Source organism: Ambystoma mexicanum, chromosome 4q (assembly GCF_040938575.1).
Source record: "Ambystoma mexicanum isolate Mex_15411 chromosome 4q, UKY_AmexF1_1, whole genome shotgun sequence".
Lineage (NCBI taxonomy): Eukaryota > Metazoa > Chordata > Amphibia > Caudata > Ambystomatidae > Ambystoma > Ambystoma mexicanum.
The window spans coordinates 255,462,611-255,482,362 of NC_090928.1; the positions used below are offsets into that span (position 1 = coordinate 255,462,611).

The following is a 19,752-nucleotide window of genomic DNA, read 5'->3' on the forward strand; positions in this document are numbered from 1 at the left end:
CACCTATTGGTGTCACACTTGCACTCCCAGAGGACCCCGCATTCAGGTAATCCTCCCGCACTGGTCCACCCCCAGGAACTGGATCCAATAGCAATGGTTGTGTCCTGGCCACCTGGATGACATATCCCTGGGGACTAGCGGGTGAGACACCTTCAGGTTTCTCAGACTGCTCAGGTACAAATCTTCTCTGCCAATGTCACCAGTGAATGATCTAGATCTAGTCCATCCTTGATGATTGACAAAGGATAGGATTTCTATTGTTATTACAACATTCATGTTCACCAAAGGCTACGAAAATTATAAAAGAGCCTTATAGGTTGCCTAAAGTTCTCTCCAGTTGCAGGACATACTTCTCTCTTCTGCTGACCCTTTTCCTTGCCCTGACTGGTCTCTCCACACGGTCCCTGCATCCTAAATGACTTGCATCCATTGTGACCACTTCTAGATTCTCTTAGCTCAGCTGGATCCCTTTCTCCAGGTATTCCATCTTTATCCTGCAACACAGGTGCCATCCCAAGCCTGCAACATGCCGATTCTGGTTTCATACATCTTTGACGGAGGCGTCGATTGATCTATAAGGTGCAAGATCAGAGGTATCATGTGTGCGCTTGCACGCGAACCAGAAAGTCTGTGGCTTTCACCCTGGATTCTTAGCCAAGCTCTTGCACTGTCCAACCTTCCACCATAAACGTCTTCAGTCACTGTGTCAGTTTCATCTCTTTGGATGGGGGCATGGAAAACTGTACTAACATGGTTGCCAAAAGTCACTTCTATGAAGTATGGGGTGTGAGGAGGGGAAAGATTGGATTTGCAATGATTGATCAGAAGATCCATATTTTGTACCAGCTTGTGAACCCTCTTTGTCTTCACTGCTGCTTGTTCACAAATTTCCACAAAAAAACTCAGTCGTTGAGGCATGGGTGAACGTGAATGCCTTCCAGTTGTAGCAATGCCACCAACGGAGACACTTCTTTTGCCAAGACCCGGGGAGCGGTTGCCAGGCCAAATGACTAAACATACTGGCATTTACTGCCTTATTTGGGGAATCTGCAACACCTCTGGTGATATTAATGAATAGGAATATGATGCCACACATCCTCGAGGTCTAGCAATGTCCTGAATGATCCTTTCTCCATTAGTCTTATCACAGACTGCAGCATCTCCATCTTGAATCGTAATTTCTTGACATAGTTATTTAGAGTCTTTTGGTTGAGAATCAGTCTGAATTCCTCTGAAGGCTTCAGAATTAAGAACACACTTGAGAATAATCCTCTTATTTCTTGTGACATGGGAACATTTTTGATGATGACCTAATGCATCAGAGAGTCTAGCATCTTCTGTACAGCAATCTTATGTCTTTCTTTATTTGTGGGTTGAAGTTCAGACCACTCCTGATATGCTGAGAATTCCATATGGTAACCTTCTGAAATGATCCAGCAGACCCATGGATCTTGAATCACTCTTTTCCATTCCTGCACGAATATCTTCATATGCCCCCCAATCCCGACACACAGTTGGGTGGATTGTCTTGCAGTAATAGTCAGGAAGGCTGGGCTGTGCTAGAAGTTATTTCTGTGACCTATTGCTTCCCAGGTTTATTATATGATCTTTAAAAAAGATCTTCGAGGTGTTCTTTCTTAAACATTTTGTAGTTCTGGAATGTAGGTTTAGGCTGCAAGGGTCCAGAATAGATACTAGCTTTGTAAGACTTCTTTACAATTTCATCTAATTGTGGCCCAAAAAGCTTCCCTTCCAGAAAAAGCATGAGTCGAGCAATGTTTTTCCGTTTGGATTCAGTTTTCCAGTCTATTAGATTTATATGTTTTCTGGCCTCAGCAATGGCTGCTCTGGTCATTGCTGATGCAGTGATATTTTGGTTTCTGACACCAACTGGGCTTGCGGTTCAATCCTCCCCACACACTTCATCTGAATCCATTCTTTCAAACATTGTAGTCCAATCATTAAGGATGGATTGGTCCAAAAATACCTGGAAATACCTGTCATTGGGAGAAGGTTAGAACCTGAGTATGCCATCTTCTGTGCCACTTCAACTCTCCGGTCCACCGAGTCCCTTGGTGCCATGTTCTCAGCTGCCACTCAAGGCTTTCCTTCTAAGTTCAGAACCATAGCATATATAGTTACTTAATTTGAAAGTTCAGCATCCATCCCTTCATGGGATACCGCTGGCATATGCATTTGAGCATCATCACCTTTTCCAGGTCATTTTATTCCCTCTTGTAAATGGTGTGTACCGATCTTAGTATTGCCAGCTATGAAAGGTTCTATGTGATAATATCCCAGGAAAAATGTCGCCATACAAGAATGGCGCCGTTTTTTTGCAGCAATATTACCCTATGGAACCTACGGGGGACACCCCTGCAACACCCATATTTTTATAAAGGGATCAGGGGACACCTCCGCAACCCCTGCTCCTATTTACCCCATATATTGTCCCCATAAATAATGTTGCGTATGCCGTTTCCCGGAGACTATATGTATGGTGAAGAATTTTATGGGAATAATATTATCTGATACCCTATGAAAGGGTGGTGTGTCATACCTGCTTAAACAACCTTTCTTTTCTTCTGGGCCTAGTTTCTGTTCAGGAGAGTAAAACATTTCCACACATGTTCTAATAGATTAGGTCTCAATTCCTTACAAAATGATCTTCATTCTGTTCAGGGTTGACACATGCATCCATGTGTATCTCCATGTAGTCAGTAATGACGGCCTTATGAATTTCCTGCATGGGAACAGCAGCTACTGCATCTTCCATTACTTTCTGTAGCTTTGCTTTTGACTTGGGTAAGTAAGGCAAGGGTGAATGTGTCCTTTTTTGGCTTTGTTTTACCTGCTCTTTGTTTCTATCAGAGGTGCTGTGATCAGACCGCCTGCCATCCCTCTCCATGTCATGGTGCATGCAGTGAGATGCCTCCCTCCTCCTCTTCTGAGTGTGTGAGGGGAGAGTGACGTCAATAGTTATCTTCTCATGAGAGCCCACCCTCCCTGCGCTGACCTGTATCTTCAGAAGCTCATATTACCAGTTGGAGAAAAACTGTGTGCACACTTCTCCCAGAGGGCACAAGAAAACTGCTTATGGGGTGGTGCCTGAGATTTGCTGTATTCTGTGCTTCTCGTGCGCGATTACGCTCTTGTCAACTCACAGCTTGGATCCTGTTGGGGTATGTTTAGCAAACACCATTATTAGTAAGGTATTTATTGGGAGTGGACTTAGCTTCAGGAAGCCATAGAGCACTTTACAAGTCACATAGGGGCGTATACATTGAGGTAAAAAAGGATACAATGAAGCAGGAGGTAACAACTGAGGGTTCGATGTCATGTTTTTTCATGGGGGTTTTTACTGCTGATTATTTTACAAAAAAAACTCATCTAATTTTTATTTTTTTTATTTTTGGGGGGGTTCCCTCCTCTGCCCCCCAACCCCTTACATTTATTTTTTGCTATTCTCAAACACCCACACCCTCAACATATATTTGTCTAACGCCCCTAAAAATTTGATGAGTTTTTTTAATTAAAAAAATCACAGTAAAACCCCCCACGAAAAAACATCCTGCGATGAAAGGACGTTGTACCCAACTGAGGTGGGGAAGGGTGGGCAGCAAGGGATCTACAAGCAACCAGTGTGAAATAGGGGAAGCAGTGCACCCAGCCTCCCGTTAGGTAGGGTGTAATGGTAGGTTTAAAAAGCATGCAAAAAGCCTTCTACTTGAAATGTGAGAGTAGGCTAGGCCATTTACTAATTTGCTGGCCCACAGTGCTCTGTGCAGTGGCTCTAAAAGGAAGATGCACTTCCAGGGATGGCTAATGGGTGGCACAATGGCATGTGTGGCTTAGCTGAAATGATTCTACTATTAGAATTCAAGCAGAAGAGGTTATCATGAATTTAAAACCCCACATAAAATGCATGGTGTTTGCTAAACGTACCCCCCAATGCTCCAAACTCATATGTGCTTGTCTGTATGCTTGAGTGCTGTCTGTCCTGGGATGATACCGCAATGTGTAAATTAGAGCTGCCTTATCAGTGAAAGACAATTTTCTTGAGCAGAAATTATGTTTTTGAGCTAATTCACAAACCCACTGGGCCTCATCAAGAGTTGGGCGGTATCCCAGCTCAAATACCGCCCAACTGTAATAGTGTTAGCGCCAACTGGTGCAGTGGTATTACCGCCGCATCACGGGTTGGGCGTTAACGGTAAATCCCCATTCCCCATTGGGTCCATAGGACCCAATGGGGAATTTTCAGTGCTAAAACTGCACGCTAATGCCACTGGCCGTAATAGCGCCGAAAACAGGGCGCTAAATGGTATTTTCAACTCCAGCAAACAGCTGGAGGTAAAACAGCCCATTTAGTGCCTTACTCGTGATAGGGCCAGCCCTTAAATGCAGCGGTAATACAGTTACCACTGCATTTACGCGCTACCGCCAGTGCTTTAAATGGGCCGGGGCCAGGCCCCAGTAGTCTCCTAAAAGTGGGGCTGAGCCGGGGCCCCGGTCCCACCAAGCCATGGCAGGACACATTATCCCGCCACAGCCGTAGCCGCAACGGGAGATGCGCCCGCCATTTTAATGTCAGGCAAGCTAGCTGACAGAAGTGCCAGCCAGCCACAGCAATGCTGTGGCTGGCACTTCTGTCAGTCACTGTAACTTCCTCTTGTGACACCTCGCGTGAGCGGTCACAAGAGGAAGTTATAGTCCCTTTGTTTGACCTCCACAGGTCACTGACCCTCAGCCCCCAGGTTCGCAGAGGGTCAAAGACGCCTCGGGCTCTGTCATCAATCTGCTCTTCAGAGCAGAGCCCAGATAATTGAGCCTGAGGCGTCTTTGTCCGTTGGCAAAGCTTGATAAAAGATGCCTTGAACTGTGGAAGTTTCAAGCCATTTTTTATAAACATAGAAATATATAACATATTTCTATGTTTATAAAAGATGGCTTGAAACGTACACCTCGGGTTTTGTCCGTCCTCAACGCTTTATAAAAGATGGCTTGAATTGTGTACGTTTCAAGCCATCTTTTATAAACATAGAAATATGTTACATATGTCTATGTTTATAAAAGGTGGCTTACAAAGTACACAGACCATAGTAAGGTAAGCACACAAGTGTGTCTATCCCAAATAATCAGAAACAGTTGGATGCATGAATGCAATATCCTCCATGGAGGAAAGTCCAGCTTCAGAGAGATGACGTTTTATCTTCAACAGCTTGCTCTTTTAATCATAGTATCAGACACACAGCAGAGGCGGGGGTACCATCACACAAAGTCGACACCGTTTCCAAACTTGAGTTGACAAAATAGCTAATTCTATGCCCAATTTATTGGAACACTGCCCTGGGATCATCAGGATAGGCCAGAGAGGACCCCTGGGTCATGATCAGTGACTCGTCAGGAGTTGCTTAGTTTCGTGAGAGGGTCTTAAAACAAGAGCTAGCAAAGTATTCCTAGGGCAAGTCACCGACAGGAGGGTAGTTGTGCAGATTGAGACCCTCTGCTCAAAGAGGAACAATAATACCCTTTTTATTTCCCTCCATACTTATCGATGAAGTCAGCGTTTCATTGGTTATTGCACATGATATGGGCCTGCATGGCCAGACTTGTCAATTACCATCCTGAAGATAACAATCAACCCCAACCCCACCTCTGGTTGGGGAGGGGCTTATAGGGCGTTAACAGCCCTCCAGCCTGAGCCTAGTAGGTTCTATGCACCCACCGAGAAGAAGGGGGTGATAGCTATTCACAATCTGGATCTCAATCTGGGTGTGAATCATTGAAATGTTTACATTTTTTTGACAGGAGACAGGATGTGGATGCCCAGTCTCCCATCAAAAAAAGAAAAACAAGATTGCCCCAAGCATAGTAACTAGAAAAGGGGTGAAGTCCCCTTTCTATTTCTTTTGCTGTGACAGACGGGAAGGAGTGTGACAACAGGAGCAGTCCTGCAAGTAAGTAGGTGTGTGTTGGGGATGATGTGGGGAAAAGGGGTGCAGGGAGGAGGCTTGAGGGCCACAGTGCCAAATAAAAGGCGCAAGTGTCAGCCCATGTGGCAGATGGGGTGATATTGGACGTTTCTGTCCATGTTTCCAGCCAGCTAGCTGATTGGCTGAGGGCCCTTTCCTGGGTGCGAAGTAATGTGAAGAATAAGCTACCTTCATCATTCGATACGTTACAACCCTCATGGTTTTTTAATCCGCATGTTTGGGCGCTGTGAGATGCTGTGGTTGCGTGTTTTTTGAGTTCATCTGAAAATGATGATGACTGTTTCCTTTTAACAAACTAAATGAAGACTACCACAGAGGCTCTTTAGCATACATCTTCATGGCCTGCAACTTCTCTACAGTGTTTTTTTCGAATCTACACGGTGCCCTTGTCAACAAATCATTATGGGGCAGTAATGATTCCATGAGTCAGGTTTCAAGCACTGCTGTGAGAGGAAGATGAGAAAACATGTTTGGAGTTGGAGACGGAAATGGAATATTTATAAATGCAATGCTCATTTAACCCACTCAAAGTATAAGAAGACAAGAGTGTGTATTTTATAATATACACAGTACATTAGAAGTGTGGCTTTCATGCTCACTTACGTTGTCATTTGGATACAGGACGCGTGAAATATTTTCAGCCAAATTTCTATCCAGCACAGCCTCGATATAATCGCCTACATTAACTGAAAGGAGAGGGAAAAGAGACAAAGATAGATTTTAGAGAAACACACAAATAGGTTTCTTGAAATGAGCTATTTCAAGATACTGAATTCGAAATAACCTTATTAACTGATTATTAATTATCTGACAACTAAAGTTGTATCATTTATGTTTTGATGCCTCGGTGCGACAGACTACTTTGCTGCACATTTATTGAAATGTACTAAGGCTATTTTTTATATAGTGCCCTTTCATGTTAAATACACGTTTTAAATTATAGAAGACTATTGAATTTGTTCTGAAGAAGGATGAAAGCAAAAATCCTTCCTTATGTCTAGGGTAATTTTAATTAGAACAACCCCCTATTTCCCACAATGTATTCCTCTATTTGCACCCAGGGAAGGGCACTCAGACAATCAGGTGCCTGGAAACGCGGATGAGAACTCTGTTCCACCAGCCACCTGGGCCACTTCCTGAGGTGCCGCTATTGTTTTGTGGTTCCCCTGCACCTCCATTAGCCCCCTTCCCCCACCTCTACCTGGCTCACACGCCATCTCCCAACCCCTGCATCTACTTACCTGATGTCCTGGGGTTCCTGGTTCCAGTGTCCGTGCACCTTCCCTGGACGGCCATCTTTATGCCGTCACCAAGGCCCTTGCATCGCTCGTACCTATCTAAGCACATCATATACATGGTACAGTGATCAATAATGAAGATTACCCGGTCTTACAGCTCAGGGAGTCTTGATTCTGTTAAATAAAGACACAGAGGCGTGCATTATGCTTCAACTTCTTTTATTATTCACTCTTCAGCAGTTTTAAATGGCTTAACTTAGAAAAACACTTTAAAAAAAAAAAATTATTGAACTACAAGTCCGTGTTAGACCCTTCAATCCTGTAGTCCTTATTCGGACGCCTCCTTCCTGACCTACTATTCCTCTTTCTGTCTAGGTGCTTTCCTCTTCTTTGATGCTCCAAAATGGCACCGCCAGATAAAATCTCATCTAGGCAACTTGAGACAAACGCCAATCAATTCGACCTCTCAGCATGCTGCATCAATCTTCTGAACTGTTGTGCTTCGGTAACTCCCAAGGGGGACTCTTCTTCCCAACGATCATTCCGTCAGCCGTTCTTCTGCTCCTTTCCTGTAGGTCACGAGAAGAACAGAATCAGGGGTATATGCCAATCAAGGGTACAAATACTTATCAATACTTTAAACCAAACCAAAGAATGTTTGGGTAAGTTGGATCCCCAGCGCGCTTAACCTGAAAAAGTCAATCTGAGAGCAAGCTGCAGAACTAGTGAGATAGGTTCTACCCATAACCTCGAAATACAGTATTACAGAATTGTACTAGTAATGTGCGCTTTGCCAATAATATAATGTATTGTGTGATTTGATGTTGAAGAACATTCAGCCAACACGTGTTTCGACACAGCGTCTTTTTCAAGGCTGGCAGTGGATCAAAATGATAGAAAATATATAACCGTTGATTTGATAGCATACCTATGTATATATATATATATATATATATATATATATATATATATATATATATATATATATATGTATCTTAAGACTGTTTTTTCTTAACAGTCCGAGTGAGAGGCACTCCCCCGTTCTTTGAAAATCACCAGGAAATCAGTTTTTTGGGAAAAAATGTCCTCTTTATTGTGCAGACCATGCACAGCACATGACCGTCAATAAAAACCACCTCAAATGTGGTGCTCCATAATGTATGGCTCCAATAGACGCGTTTCGCGGTTACCTCACCGCTTGTTCACAACAAGTGATCCACACAATCAACACTGTTTAAAAACACCCCATGTGACAGGAAGTTTGCCATAGAAAGAAGACTGAGAGGCCCAGAACTTTCGGATCGGCCATCTTAGAATGGGTTCAACAATTCAGTATTTGTACATGTTACATTTTCATTTACAAGGCCACTTTTAAATTTAAAACAATTAGTTAATAATATTCTTGCCATTTAAAATCAGTCAGCATAAAAACATAGAAAACAGAAAAAAGTGCAGCGTGCAATCAGTTCTTTAAAGTGCATAGTGCATTTCCCAACTTTATGTGTTTGGGTAGGCTTATTCCCTGTGCAAATCTCGCACAGTTAAAGTGCAAATAGTATACTTAAGGCGCGTCCTGAAAGCGTGTTTTTTTTAATTTGGTGTAAATCCGTCCAGTAGGTTTTTTTTTAAAATGACAAAAATGTAAGTGAAAAAAATTAGTGATATCTGTGTCCGCTTCGCGGACACACTTCCCTGTTCGCTTTGCGGACAGGACAGGGATTGGGCAAGCGGCCTGCGTGATGTCCGCAGACATATTACGTGCTTTTCCATTGGCTGCGGTGAGGCGTGCAGTGCCTCGTATTTTCAGAGACGCCCGCCATCTTTGTTTATTGTTTGCATCGAGAGGCTTTGTCAAGAGAGAGCCTGCATACAACCTGTCCACGGTGGCCTGCGGAGGGCCAAGGAGCGGGATCTGCCGCCTGCACAATCAGATACCATCAGCCTTGCGTGTCTACCTCCCGTTCCTCCCACTCCCCGCTCATGCCCCGTGTCTCCCTCCCGTTCCCAACACCCCCCGCTCATGGCCCGTGTCTCTTTCCCGTTCCCCCACCCCTCACTCATGCCCTGTGTCTCTCTCCCGTTCACCCCCACCCCCGCTCATGCCCCGTGTCTCTCTTCCGTTCCCCCCACCCCCCGCTCATGCCCCGTGTCTCTACCATTCCCCCCACCCCCGCTCATGCCCCGTGTCTCCCTCCTGTTCCCCCCACCCCCCGCTCATGCCCCGTGTCTTCCTCCTGTACCCCCCCAACCCCAGCTCATGGCCAGTGTCTCCCTCCTGTACCCTCCACCCCCTGCTCATGCCCCGTGTCTCTCTCCTGTTGCCCCCCACCCCCTGCTCATGCCCCGTGTCTCCCTCCTGTTCCCCCCCACCCCCCACTCGAGCCCCGTGTCTCCCTCCTGTTCCCACCACCCCCCACTCATGCCCCATGTCTCTCTCCTGTTGCCCCCCACCCCCCGCTCATGCCCCGTGTCTCCCTCCTGTACCCCCACCCCCCGCTCATGCCCCGTGACTCTCTCCTGTTGCCCCCCACCCCGCGCTCATGCCCTGTGTCTCTCTCCTGTTGCTCCCAACCCCCGCTCATGCCCCGTGTCTCTCTCCTGTTGCCCCCCGCTCATGCCCGTGTCTCTCTCCTGTTGCCCCCCCACCCCCTGCTCATGGCCAGTGTCTCCCTCCTGTACCCCCATCCCCCCGCTCATGCCCCGTGTCTCCCTCCTGTATCCCCCACACCCCCGCTCATGCCCCGTGTCTCTCTCCTGTTGCCCCCCACCCCCTGCTCATGCCCCGTGTCTCTCTCCTATTGCCCGCCACCCCCCGCTCATGCACCGTGTCTCCCTCCTGTTCCCCCACCCCCCACTCATGCCCCGTGTCTCCCTCCCGTTCCCAACACCCCCGCTCATGGCCCGTGTCTCTCTCCCGTTCCCCCCACCCCCCGCTTATGCCCCGTGTCTCTCTCCCATTCACCCCACCCCCGCTCATGTCCCGTTTCTCTCTCCCGTTCCCCCCACCCCCCGTCATGCCCCATGTCTCTCCCGTTCCCCCCACCCCCTGCTCATGTCCCGTGTCTCCCTCCTGTTCCCCCCCACCCCCTGCTCATGCCCCGTGTCTCTCTCCTGTTGCCCCCAACCCCCGCTCATGCCCCATGTCTCTCTCCTGTTGCCCCCCACCCCCCGCTCATGCCCCGTGTCTCTCTCCTGTTCCCCCCCACCCCCCGCTCATGGCCAGTGTCTCCCTCCTGTATCCCCCACCCCCCCGCTCATGCCCCGTGTCTCTCTCCTGTTGCCCCCACCCCCTGCTCATGCCCCGTGTCTCTCTCCCATTCACCCCCACCCCCCGCTCATGCCCCGTGTCTCTCTCCCATTCCCCCCACCCCCCGCACATGCCCCGTGTCTCTCCCGTTCCCCCCACCCCCCGCTCATGCCCTGTGTCTCTCTCCCGTTCCCCCCACCCCCCGTTCATGGCCCGTGTCTCTCTCCCGTTCCCCCCAACCCCCGCTCATGCCCCGAGTCTCCCTCCTGTTCCCCCACCCCTCGCTCATGCCCCGTGTCTCTCTCCTGTTGCCCCCCACCCCCTGCTCATGCCCCGTGTCTCTCTCCCGTTCCCCCCACCCCCCGCTCATGCCCCGTGTCTCCCTCCTGTTCCCCCACCCCCCGCTCATGCCCCGTGTCTTCCTCCTGTACCCCCCACCCCCCGCTCATGGCCAGTGTCTCCCTCTTGTACCCTCCACCCCCCGCTCATGCCCCCTGTCTCACTCCTGTTGCCCCCCACCCCCCCGGTCATGCCCCGTGTCTCCCTCCTGTTCCCCCACCCCCACTCATGCCCCGTATCTCCCTCCTGTTCCCCCCACCCCCCACTCATGCCCCGTGTCTCTCTCCCATAGCTCTCAACCATTTCTGTTGCAAAGGCGGGTGAAATCACCCGATTTTGTTTTTGGCGGGTGAGACGCCCATTGAAATGAATGGGCGTACAGGAGGCTTGGCGGGTGAGTCAGCCCTTGACAAGGCGGGTGACACCCGCCAAAAGCGTGTGAGTTGAGAGCTATGCTCTCTCCTGTTGCCCCCCACATGCCCCGTGTCTCCCTCCTGTACCCCCCATCCCCCGCTCATGCCCTGTGTCTCTCTCCTGTTGCCCCCCACCCCGCGCTCATGCCCCGTGTCTCTCTCCTGTTGCCCCCCACCCCCGCTCATGCCCCGTGTCTCTCTCCTGTTGCTCCGTACTAATGAATGGAACAAAAATAAAAAAATAAAGAGGTCACCTTGGAAAAGGAAGAAGGGACTACGTGTGGTCCCTTCTGCCTTTCCAAGGTTGCCTTGAAAAAAGAGTGTACCCGGCACGGGAACGACATTAGTGCGTCCACGGGATTATACTGAAGTAGGGCTCGCAAATGAGCCAATCACCTTTCAGTGTAATCCCGTGGATAGGACTGCCGGGTACTAATGTCTTAAAAGGTTTCCTTTGCACAATCAGCAACTTCGTCTCAGCGGCTGGTCTCGGTTCTGCCGTCCTGATCTCATACACCTTAGTGCACGAGGCCACACAAAGCTGTGGGTGGCTTGGCAAGTAAGGGTAGGAGATTGAGGAACAGTTATTCTTAGTTCTCTTCACAATGGTGAAAGTGACACCCTCAGGACCATATATCTTCCTGTCAATCTCCAAGGCTTTGACGGCTGAGGCTCTTTTGCACAAAACCAGAAATGGCAGCATCGCTAGTTTGCCTGACAGCTGGGCTAACAACAGATATTTGTTCAGCAGATTCCTGCTGAGAAAACATATGACAGAGTCTGCATCCCAGAGAAGTGCGTATTTCGGGAGCATTGGGGAGCAAAATTTGACGCCCTTAATCCGTCTGACGACTGCAGGGTGGTCTCCCACTGGCTTCCCATCAATTAGCTGATGCCCCGCTGAGATGTCTGATCTCTACAATCCTAACGTTCTAAAAGCCTTACCGTCCACTACTAGCAAAGCTAGGAAATTGAGAATCTGTATTACAGGTGCAGAAACGGGATGCATACTCTGTCATTGATGCCTGTCCACACAGCGTTATAGCTCCTGAGGGTGGTAGGCACCCATGATTCCGTGATAAGCTGGGCAACCTGTCCAAAAATGCCTGGCAGGCTCCAACGTCTCCTGACACCCTACACGCCAACAGGGGCAAGTTCTCTGTCACTCTCAGAGGATGAAAAACTTCCCTGCTGGGTCTGCGAGCAGGTCGTGCTGAGGAAGATATGAGGAAAGTTCCAGTAGAGCTGGAAATCATGCTTGCGACCTCCAGGCGGGCGCTACGATCACTACCTCTGCCTTCTCCCTGTGAATCCGTGCTAACGTTCTACTCAGCAGTAGGAAAGGCGGGAAGGCATACTATAGACTTCCCTGCCAGCTGTGTAAGAACACGTCTGTCCATAACGCCTCCGGGTCCAGCCTCCAACTGAAGTACTTGACGGTCTGTGCATTCAGTCTGGAGGCAAACAGGCTGATATCCATCGGACCCCAGAGTTCTCTTAACCTCTGAAACACTCTTCTGTCCAGATGCCAGTCACTGTGGTCCGTTAGATAGCTGGAGTTCCAGTCTGCCACCACGTTCAGGGAGCCCGGGAGATATTCCGCCATGACTGAAATCACAAACTCTAGGCAATGATGCCAGAAATCTTTGGCTAGCTCTACTAGTAACCTGGATCTTGTGCCTACTAAATGATTTATATAGCACACTGCTGACACAATGGTCATCTTCAAGTGAATGGTGCAGCTCCCCTGTCTTTTTAAAAAAAGCTTTGATGGCGAATGATCCGTCTAACAATAGGAGACAATTGATGTGTAGGCTTCACTCACCTAGGGCCATTTTCCCCCTGTCTCTACGGCCCCGCGCCGGGTGCCCCAACCTGCTCTGCTGGCATCCGGTGCTATGACCAGGCCCCCAAAATGACACACCCTTTCCATGCTTCCATGTTCCGGATGTCACCACTACAGCTCTGTCCTCACCTCTATCCAAGGGAAGCTTCTGGTGATACCAGAGTCCCTAATGCAAGTGCTTGGTCTTCAACCTTTGCAGGGTCCTGCAGTGTAGTGGCTTGGAAAATATGGCCTGGATGGCATAGCAACCTTACAACCCTTGTTATAGACCGCAGAGATATCTCTGTCTTTCTGAGACACTCATTTATCTCTTTCTTGATGTCCCTGATCTTTTTTGTCGGTAGCTCTAGTGTGCCCTTCCTGGTGTCCACTACAAATTCTAGAAAGTCCAGCCGTTTGCTGGGATGTATACGTTGGCCATGGCACAAATTTTGCTGCGGCCAAAACGGCCCTAATTTTTTTTTAAAACACCCACCACTACACAGCCCCCCACCGACCCCTACTTACATTTTTGCCATCCAAACATGTTTTTACCCTGTGGCATCGGATCCGTCCCTCCTACGTGGGTCTGATCAGACGCTGCAGGGTCCGCTTTTCATTTTGTTTTTTTGGTCCCCCGCCTCGAGACCTCAGGAAGTGGGGGACACCCCCGCTACCCCAAAGGCAATCACTACCAAACATGGGGAGCGGAGGACACCCCCGCAACACCCATTCCCCATGTTTGGTAAAGATTACCCAAATTGGTTGTTTCAAAATGACCAAATGGTACTGCCCGAATTCGGCTGGTTGTACCATACTGTCAATTTGAAACAACCAATTTGGGTAATATCGCATGCTGGGCTTGAAGTCTGATTCGTCTAGATTGATCAGAAATCTGAGGGATGTTAGAAGAACCCTCTCCCACTGTGAATGTTCCACTAGTCCTCCCTGTTCTCTGCTAGAATCAGAACATCATCGAGGTAGACTATCGTCTTGACACCTCACTCCCTGGCCGCTGCTGTTACCAGTCTTAAAAGATTGGTAAATGCCCATGACGCAGAGGAAAGCCTGAATGGCAGCGTCAAGAACTGCCAAAGCTGATCTCCCCATCTGAAGCTGAGGTTTGCCCTTTGCTACTGTGCTACCGGTGCCGTGAGGTAGGTACCTTTTTTAAGTCTATTTGGGCAAGCCAATCATCCTTTCTGAGAATGCCCTTTAGGAGGTGTATGTCCTCCATCTTGAAATGTCCCTAGATGACCCACCCGTTAGCTTTCAAGTTTATGACAGGTCTCACTATGTTCTGTCTGTGGACCAGAAACATATTGCTGATGAAGGTAGTTTCCCCCCATGGGCAGCGCTCTATGGCTCCCTTCGCAAGGAGCTGACGCTGCTCGCACTCCAGCAGTTGGGATTCTCTCACGGATGTGTGTATCTGAGGGGGGTGCGTGCTTGGGGGGTCTCTCTATGAGGTCAATGTGAAAACCTATCACTGTGTGTAATACCGAAGCATCGCTCCATAGCTTGTGCCATTTGTGAATACAACCCCTGGTCCTACCCCCTACTGGGGATAAGGCCCATTGGTGTGGCTCACCTGCTTGTGCTCCCTGGGATCTGCCGTATCCTCAACCTCTATGACCTCTTCTGTTACGTCCTGTTGATGGAAAGAATGAGTCTTGCTGACATGACTCCCAGTACTGGGCCTTGGCACCCTGGGGTCTTCTGAATGAGGCATGACGACCGGTTGGCTGACACCTGTAGTGACTGGTCCCAGCAAAAACCCTATTAGGGAAGATCTTCTTAATAGATTATTGGTCCGTCAAGGGCCCAAATACGTGTTCACGGATTTGCCCATGTCTTTAGCAAAGGCTTCTCCACACAGCAGCCCTTGCACTGCTTCTCCTGCCTCGTAAGATGCTAGTTCCCCCAGCCTGGAGTCTATTATAGGGAGTAGTCCCCTCCTCCTTTCGGAAGACAGCATGCAGCTGTCATTTCCTAGGAGGCATACTGCCCTCTGAGCCCAGCGTGCTAACACGTCTGGGTCTGCTGGCTCACCAGTGTCTCTGGCTCTTTCTGCGAGGTCTATAACCTTAGCAATTTGTCCTGCTAGGTCTAAGAGGTTCTTCTGACAACTCGTCCATGACCTGTCCATACCCCAGAGAAGATCTTTTGATGCTCTAGTGACAAAGGTGATAATTTTATTTCTTTTATACATTTTTTTTTATTAGTACCCGGCAAGGGCGCAATCAGAATGAAACAACCATTCCGATTGGCCCTCACCGAGGCATTACTCAGCCGGGAATCCCTCGGTCGGGATTCCACAAGCATTGTACCCGGCGGGGGGGGGCGTGGCAGCCCCTCAGCCAATGAGGAGGCTCGAAGCGCAGCTATCCCCGCCTCGAGACTCCCCACGGCTGAGAGGCTGCCTTTGTCTGCCTCCGGGGACTCAGGTAAGGCTTTTTTTTGTTTTGTTTTCCCTTTCCTCCCTCCTCCCTGCCCTCCCGACCCCACTTACCTTCTGCCTCCTTTGTCCCCGGCGGGGGATGATGGCAGCCTCCAGCCGTGTGGAGGCTCGGTGCGGGGCCATCCCAGCTCCGCGCCTCCACACGGCTGGAGGCTTCCATCGTCCCCTGCCGGGGACGCGGGTGTTTTATTTATTTTTTTCCTCCCTCCCTTGCTCCCTCCCAACCCCACTTACCTTCTTCTCCTTTTTTTTCGGGAGCGGATGCGCTTGGAACACATCTGTTTCCAGCGCGTCCGCTCCCGATGGCCGCAATGGAAAGGGAAAACGGACTCCGTTTTCCCTTTACCGGTGGCCATTTTCTTGGTCGTAAATTCTTTTTTTTCTTTTTTCTGTCCCGAAAAGTTTTGTGCCAGAAAAAAATGCTTTTAGTGCCCCGGTCACACAAATCTTGCAAGCCGGGGTACTAAAAGCAATATGACCCTCGCGGCGGGGGCTTTATAAGTATAACTATGGGCCCCGGGGCATTACCTGAGTCAGTAATGCCCCCGCCGCTCGCGTCATATTGCTTAATAAACTTTTATTTCTGTTGTAAATACCTACTGACTACCGCCTCATTGTATATATGTGTACAGAACTGTAACCAAGCTGAGAATATTCCTGACTCTTTCTGCGCCCTGATACCTTCGGGTCTGGCGCGCGTTATACATTAAAAAAAAAGAACAAACAAACAATTTGCGGATCCAGTTTGGGTGTCTCGCCCACCTTCCCTGCTAACTCTGGCCTTGGCACTCTGACCACATACAGAGCTTAGTCTCCTTCTTTAGCGGCTTCCTCAGTCTCTGAGCCAAATAAAGGGCCACTCTTGGGGAAGGCTGCCAGTCGGTAGATCTCGAATGCCTCATGCTATCCGGGCAAAACATGTCAGACACTTCTGTCTCTTGCTGCTCTACATGTTGTTCCTTATTTGTTCTCTTTCTACCCTGAGCCTTCTTGTCCTCTGCTGTCTTATTAGACTCTCAATCAGTTGATGAGTGGTCGGAGTCTTGAGTGTCGTCAGTATCTCCCATATTACTGTCCCTTGGGGTAAGGGTTAGGAGGCTTGACACAGCTGACTTTTTAAGAAAACTTCCTTCAGCTTCCCAAACGCCTCAGCAGCCTCTGCGGTACAATTTTTGCCCCTCACATGTTGGGCCAGGGGAGTAGAAGAGTGTTTCCTCTTCAGGGTCTTGTTACTCCCCTGTTAGTCACTGACTTCTGTGAGTATGGCAGGCGTGTCTTCATTTCTGTCACTCTGGGAGCCACTGCTAACCTTCCCTATGAGGGTCTCAAGAGTGTCCAATCTCTCTGTTAAGGGACGTACTTCTTGGGCCACAGCCTCCATCATCGAGTCTGCCAGCAGCTTTTTGAAACTTGGGCTCACTGCCTCAGTGTCTGCGGCCTCTTGGCTCCACTCGCTCCATTGGTAATCTTCCATGATCCAAAGCCAACTGTATCCTAATACTGGGGGCTGAGGCGTAACCTTGTGCTGATTGTGCTGATGCCTGAACCTGTACGATGTGAGGCAAGCCCACGAGACTGAAGGGGAGGGGGGGGGTCTCTTTTTCATTTTTTGTCTTCAGTTTAGCAATTATTCTCTTATTTATTCTAAATTTCTTTTTTTTGTATCCCTATTTGCGGTTCACCTTTTCTTATAAGATCGTCTTGTGGCCAAGAGATGATTTTAAGGGCTTTATACGGCCTCAGATGGGCATGCTGCGCACCTGGTCTTTCTCCTCAATATCACACTCGATATCACACTGGTGTGCGTGACAGTGTTTGGAGGCTTGTGCCACAGGCCCCGTGCTGCACGAAGTGCGGCACGTTGGAGGGCCTGGGGAGTTAGGCGCAGGGTGGGGGGAGCACAACCGGCGGGAAAACAAAGGGAGGGGCAGCCAGAGCGGCGCCCCCACCCGCGGCGTGCGCAAAGACATGCAAGCAGGTAGAGACTAGGTGGGAAAGGAACAGGGGGGGGGGGCAGGAAGGAGCACCGGCCCCCAATCTACACAACAAAAGGTGGAAGGGGTATAAGTACCCCAGAGAAGCAAGACCAAGTCACAACCAGGTTGGGAGCTCACCTCACTCGGGTAAGCTCCCAGGGCCTGGATAAGGCGGTCAAGGTTTCGTTTATGCCTCTGCGGGCTTAAGCGTTGGTGCGTCGGTTTTACATAGTCATTTTCGCCTCTGCGGGCTTAATTGACAAAAAGACCGTTGGAGGAGCGAAGGAAAGGAAGACTCACCTCGTCGTGACGGCGCTTCCAACAGCGAAGAGCGGGACCACGGAAGGCGAGCGAAGGAAAGAAGACCGCCACAGCAGACATCGGGGAAGTCCAGGCAGCGGAGGCGGCGGACAAAAGCGGGAGAAGCCGGGCAACACGTCGCCGGGTAGGAGAGCCGGAGAGGAGGAAGCAGGCGCCCGCGGAAGGTTCGGAAGAAAACGTCGCGCCTCGGAGGCGGGGCGAGGGACATACCAGCGGAGGCCTTAAAGCGGCAGTACACACCGCCAAGCGTGGTGGAGCAGGAAAGAAGGGCGGAAGATTACGACGGTCAAGTGGCACAGTGAGTAGAGTGCTCGAGTTGGCATCCGTGCAGAGCCTGCTAACACAGGTTCGAAACCCAGCAGGGCCAATCTCAGCCTTCCACCCTTCCGAGCTGGGACAATCGCAACTTTTGGGGGTTCGAGCCAACCCTCCAACGGCAGACAGCAGGAAGCTATATAAAAAAAATAAAATAAATTTTAAAAAAAAGGGGGGGAAGTTTTCGGCAAGAACGGCCCGGCTGATTTGTTTTTGGCACACAGGATCTCCGGCAATACAATCTCTGTATTGGCCTCTGTTGTCATTTGGGCAGCAGTCAGGAGACCGGGCTGTGGAGCATTGTGGCCTGGAATACAAGTGAAACACCAGAGGCAATAAAGTGAGAAGGATGGAAGAAAAAATAAGAAGAGCGCAGGAATTCAGCGCATGGGCCAAAAAGGCGGAAAAAGACTATGGGGCCAAATGGGTCCTGGAGGTGATGCAGAAGGAAGAAAGGGCTAGGGCAGTGTCGCCCCTGCTGCTGGAGGATTCCACAGACAGCGATGAGGAAGCGGCGGTACCCCAAGGTCAGAAGAGGGCAAGAGGAGCAGCGGAAGAGTCGCAAGAGCCAGAGAGGCCTAAGAAAAAGCAGAAAAACAAAGGTATCGTAAAATTAAGCAACAGCATTAACAAAATGCTTAAAGTATTGAATGCAAATGTCAAATGCATGAAGGCCCAGGGTAAGTCGCCCAGAGCCAAAAAGGGAAAGGAAGAAGGGCAAGACAGAATGGAATCAGAGTTGGAAAGTAGCGAGGATGAAGAAAGAGACCACCTGCGAGCCTGGGTAAAAAAGAAAGGGATAATAGGGAGAGGAAAGAATACTGAGGACAGAACAGGTGGAGGTGGGGGGGCAGGGGGGCAGGGTCCAACAGATAACGGGGCCAACACCCCTACACCAGGGCCACCCCAAAGCCCAAACCATATAGCAACGCCAGAGCTTGCCATAGTAACAGTAAATGAGCCACCCACGAATATGACAAAGTATGGGAGACCCACGATAGGCAAAGATGCTCAGGGGCGGTCATTGAAAGCACAAGCCTGGCATATTAGTGACAAAGTTAAGGAAAAAATATGGAGGAAAGAGTTAATAGACATATTCACATTGCTAGATGTACAGAAAAGGGGCCAGGATGTAGCAAAAGAGGACATAAAAGAGGACGAGAAAGGGTTATTGAAAAGATCAACAGTAACAAGGAATTTTGACAATTGGACAGCAGCATTCCAGATAATGTCGTCCATCATTTTGCAGAAATTCCCCGAGGACGGCCCATCGCTGGTCACCTATCAGCAGAGCGTACTGAAGGTTTACAAAGCATTTGGGGGAGATGCATGGAAAGAGTATGATCATGAGTTTAGGAAAGAGATGGATTGTTTCCCAGATATTGGGTGGGACGAAGAGAATTACAACCTGTACATTTTTAATGTATTAAAAGAGAAATGGGACAGCAGGGAACAACCAAATGCGGGCAGCTACTACAGGAGACAGTATGGGTACAACGACTATAGAAGCGATTACAGATACAGCAACAGGAGAGTCGATGGTAGTCGCGACAGGGCAAGCGAGCAGAATTTTCGGAGCAGGCAGTACGAGGCACAAAGAAGTTGGCAGAGCAGCATACCA

General features: G+C 49.3%; 1 protein-coding gene across 1 annotated transcript in view; it reads right to left on the minus strand.

The window, feature by feature from the left end:
* The window catches only part of LOC138467651 (glycogen phosphorylase, brain form), a 760,591-nt gene that overhangs the window by 343,934 nt on the left and 396,905 nt on the right, over positions 1-19,752 (minus strand). The window contains exon 7 of the mRNA XM_069607828.1: positions 6,600-6,682. Within this exon, the coding sequence (XP_069463929.1) occupies positions 6,600-6,682 (83 nt within the window). The remainder of the gene's footprint in view (positions 1-6,599; positions 6,683-19,752) is intronic.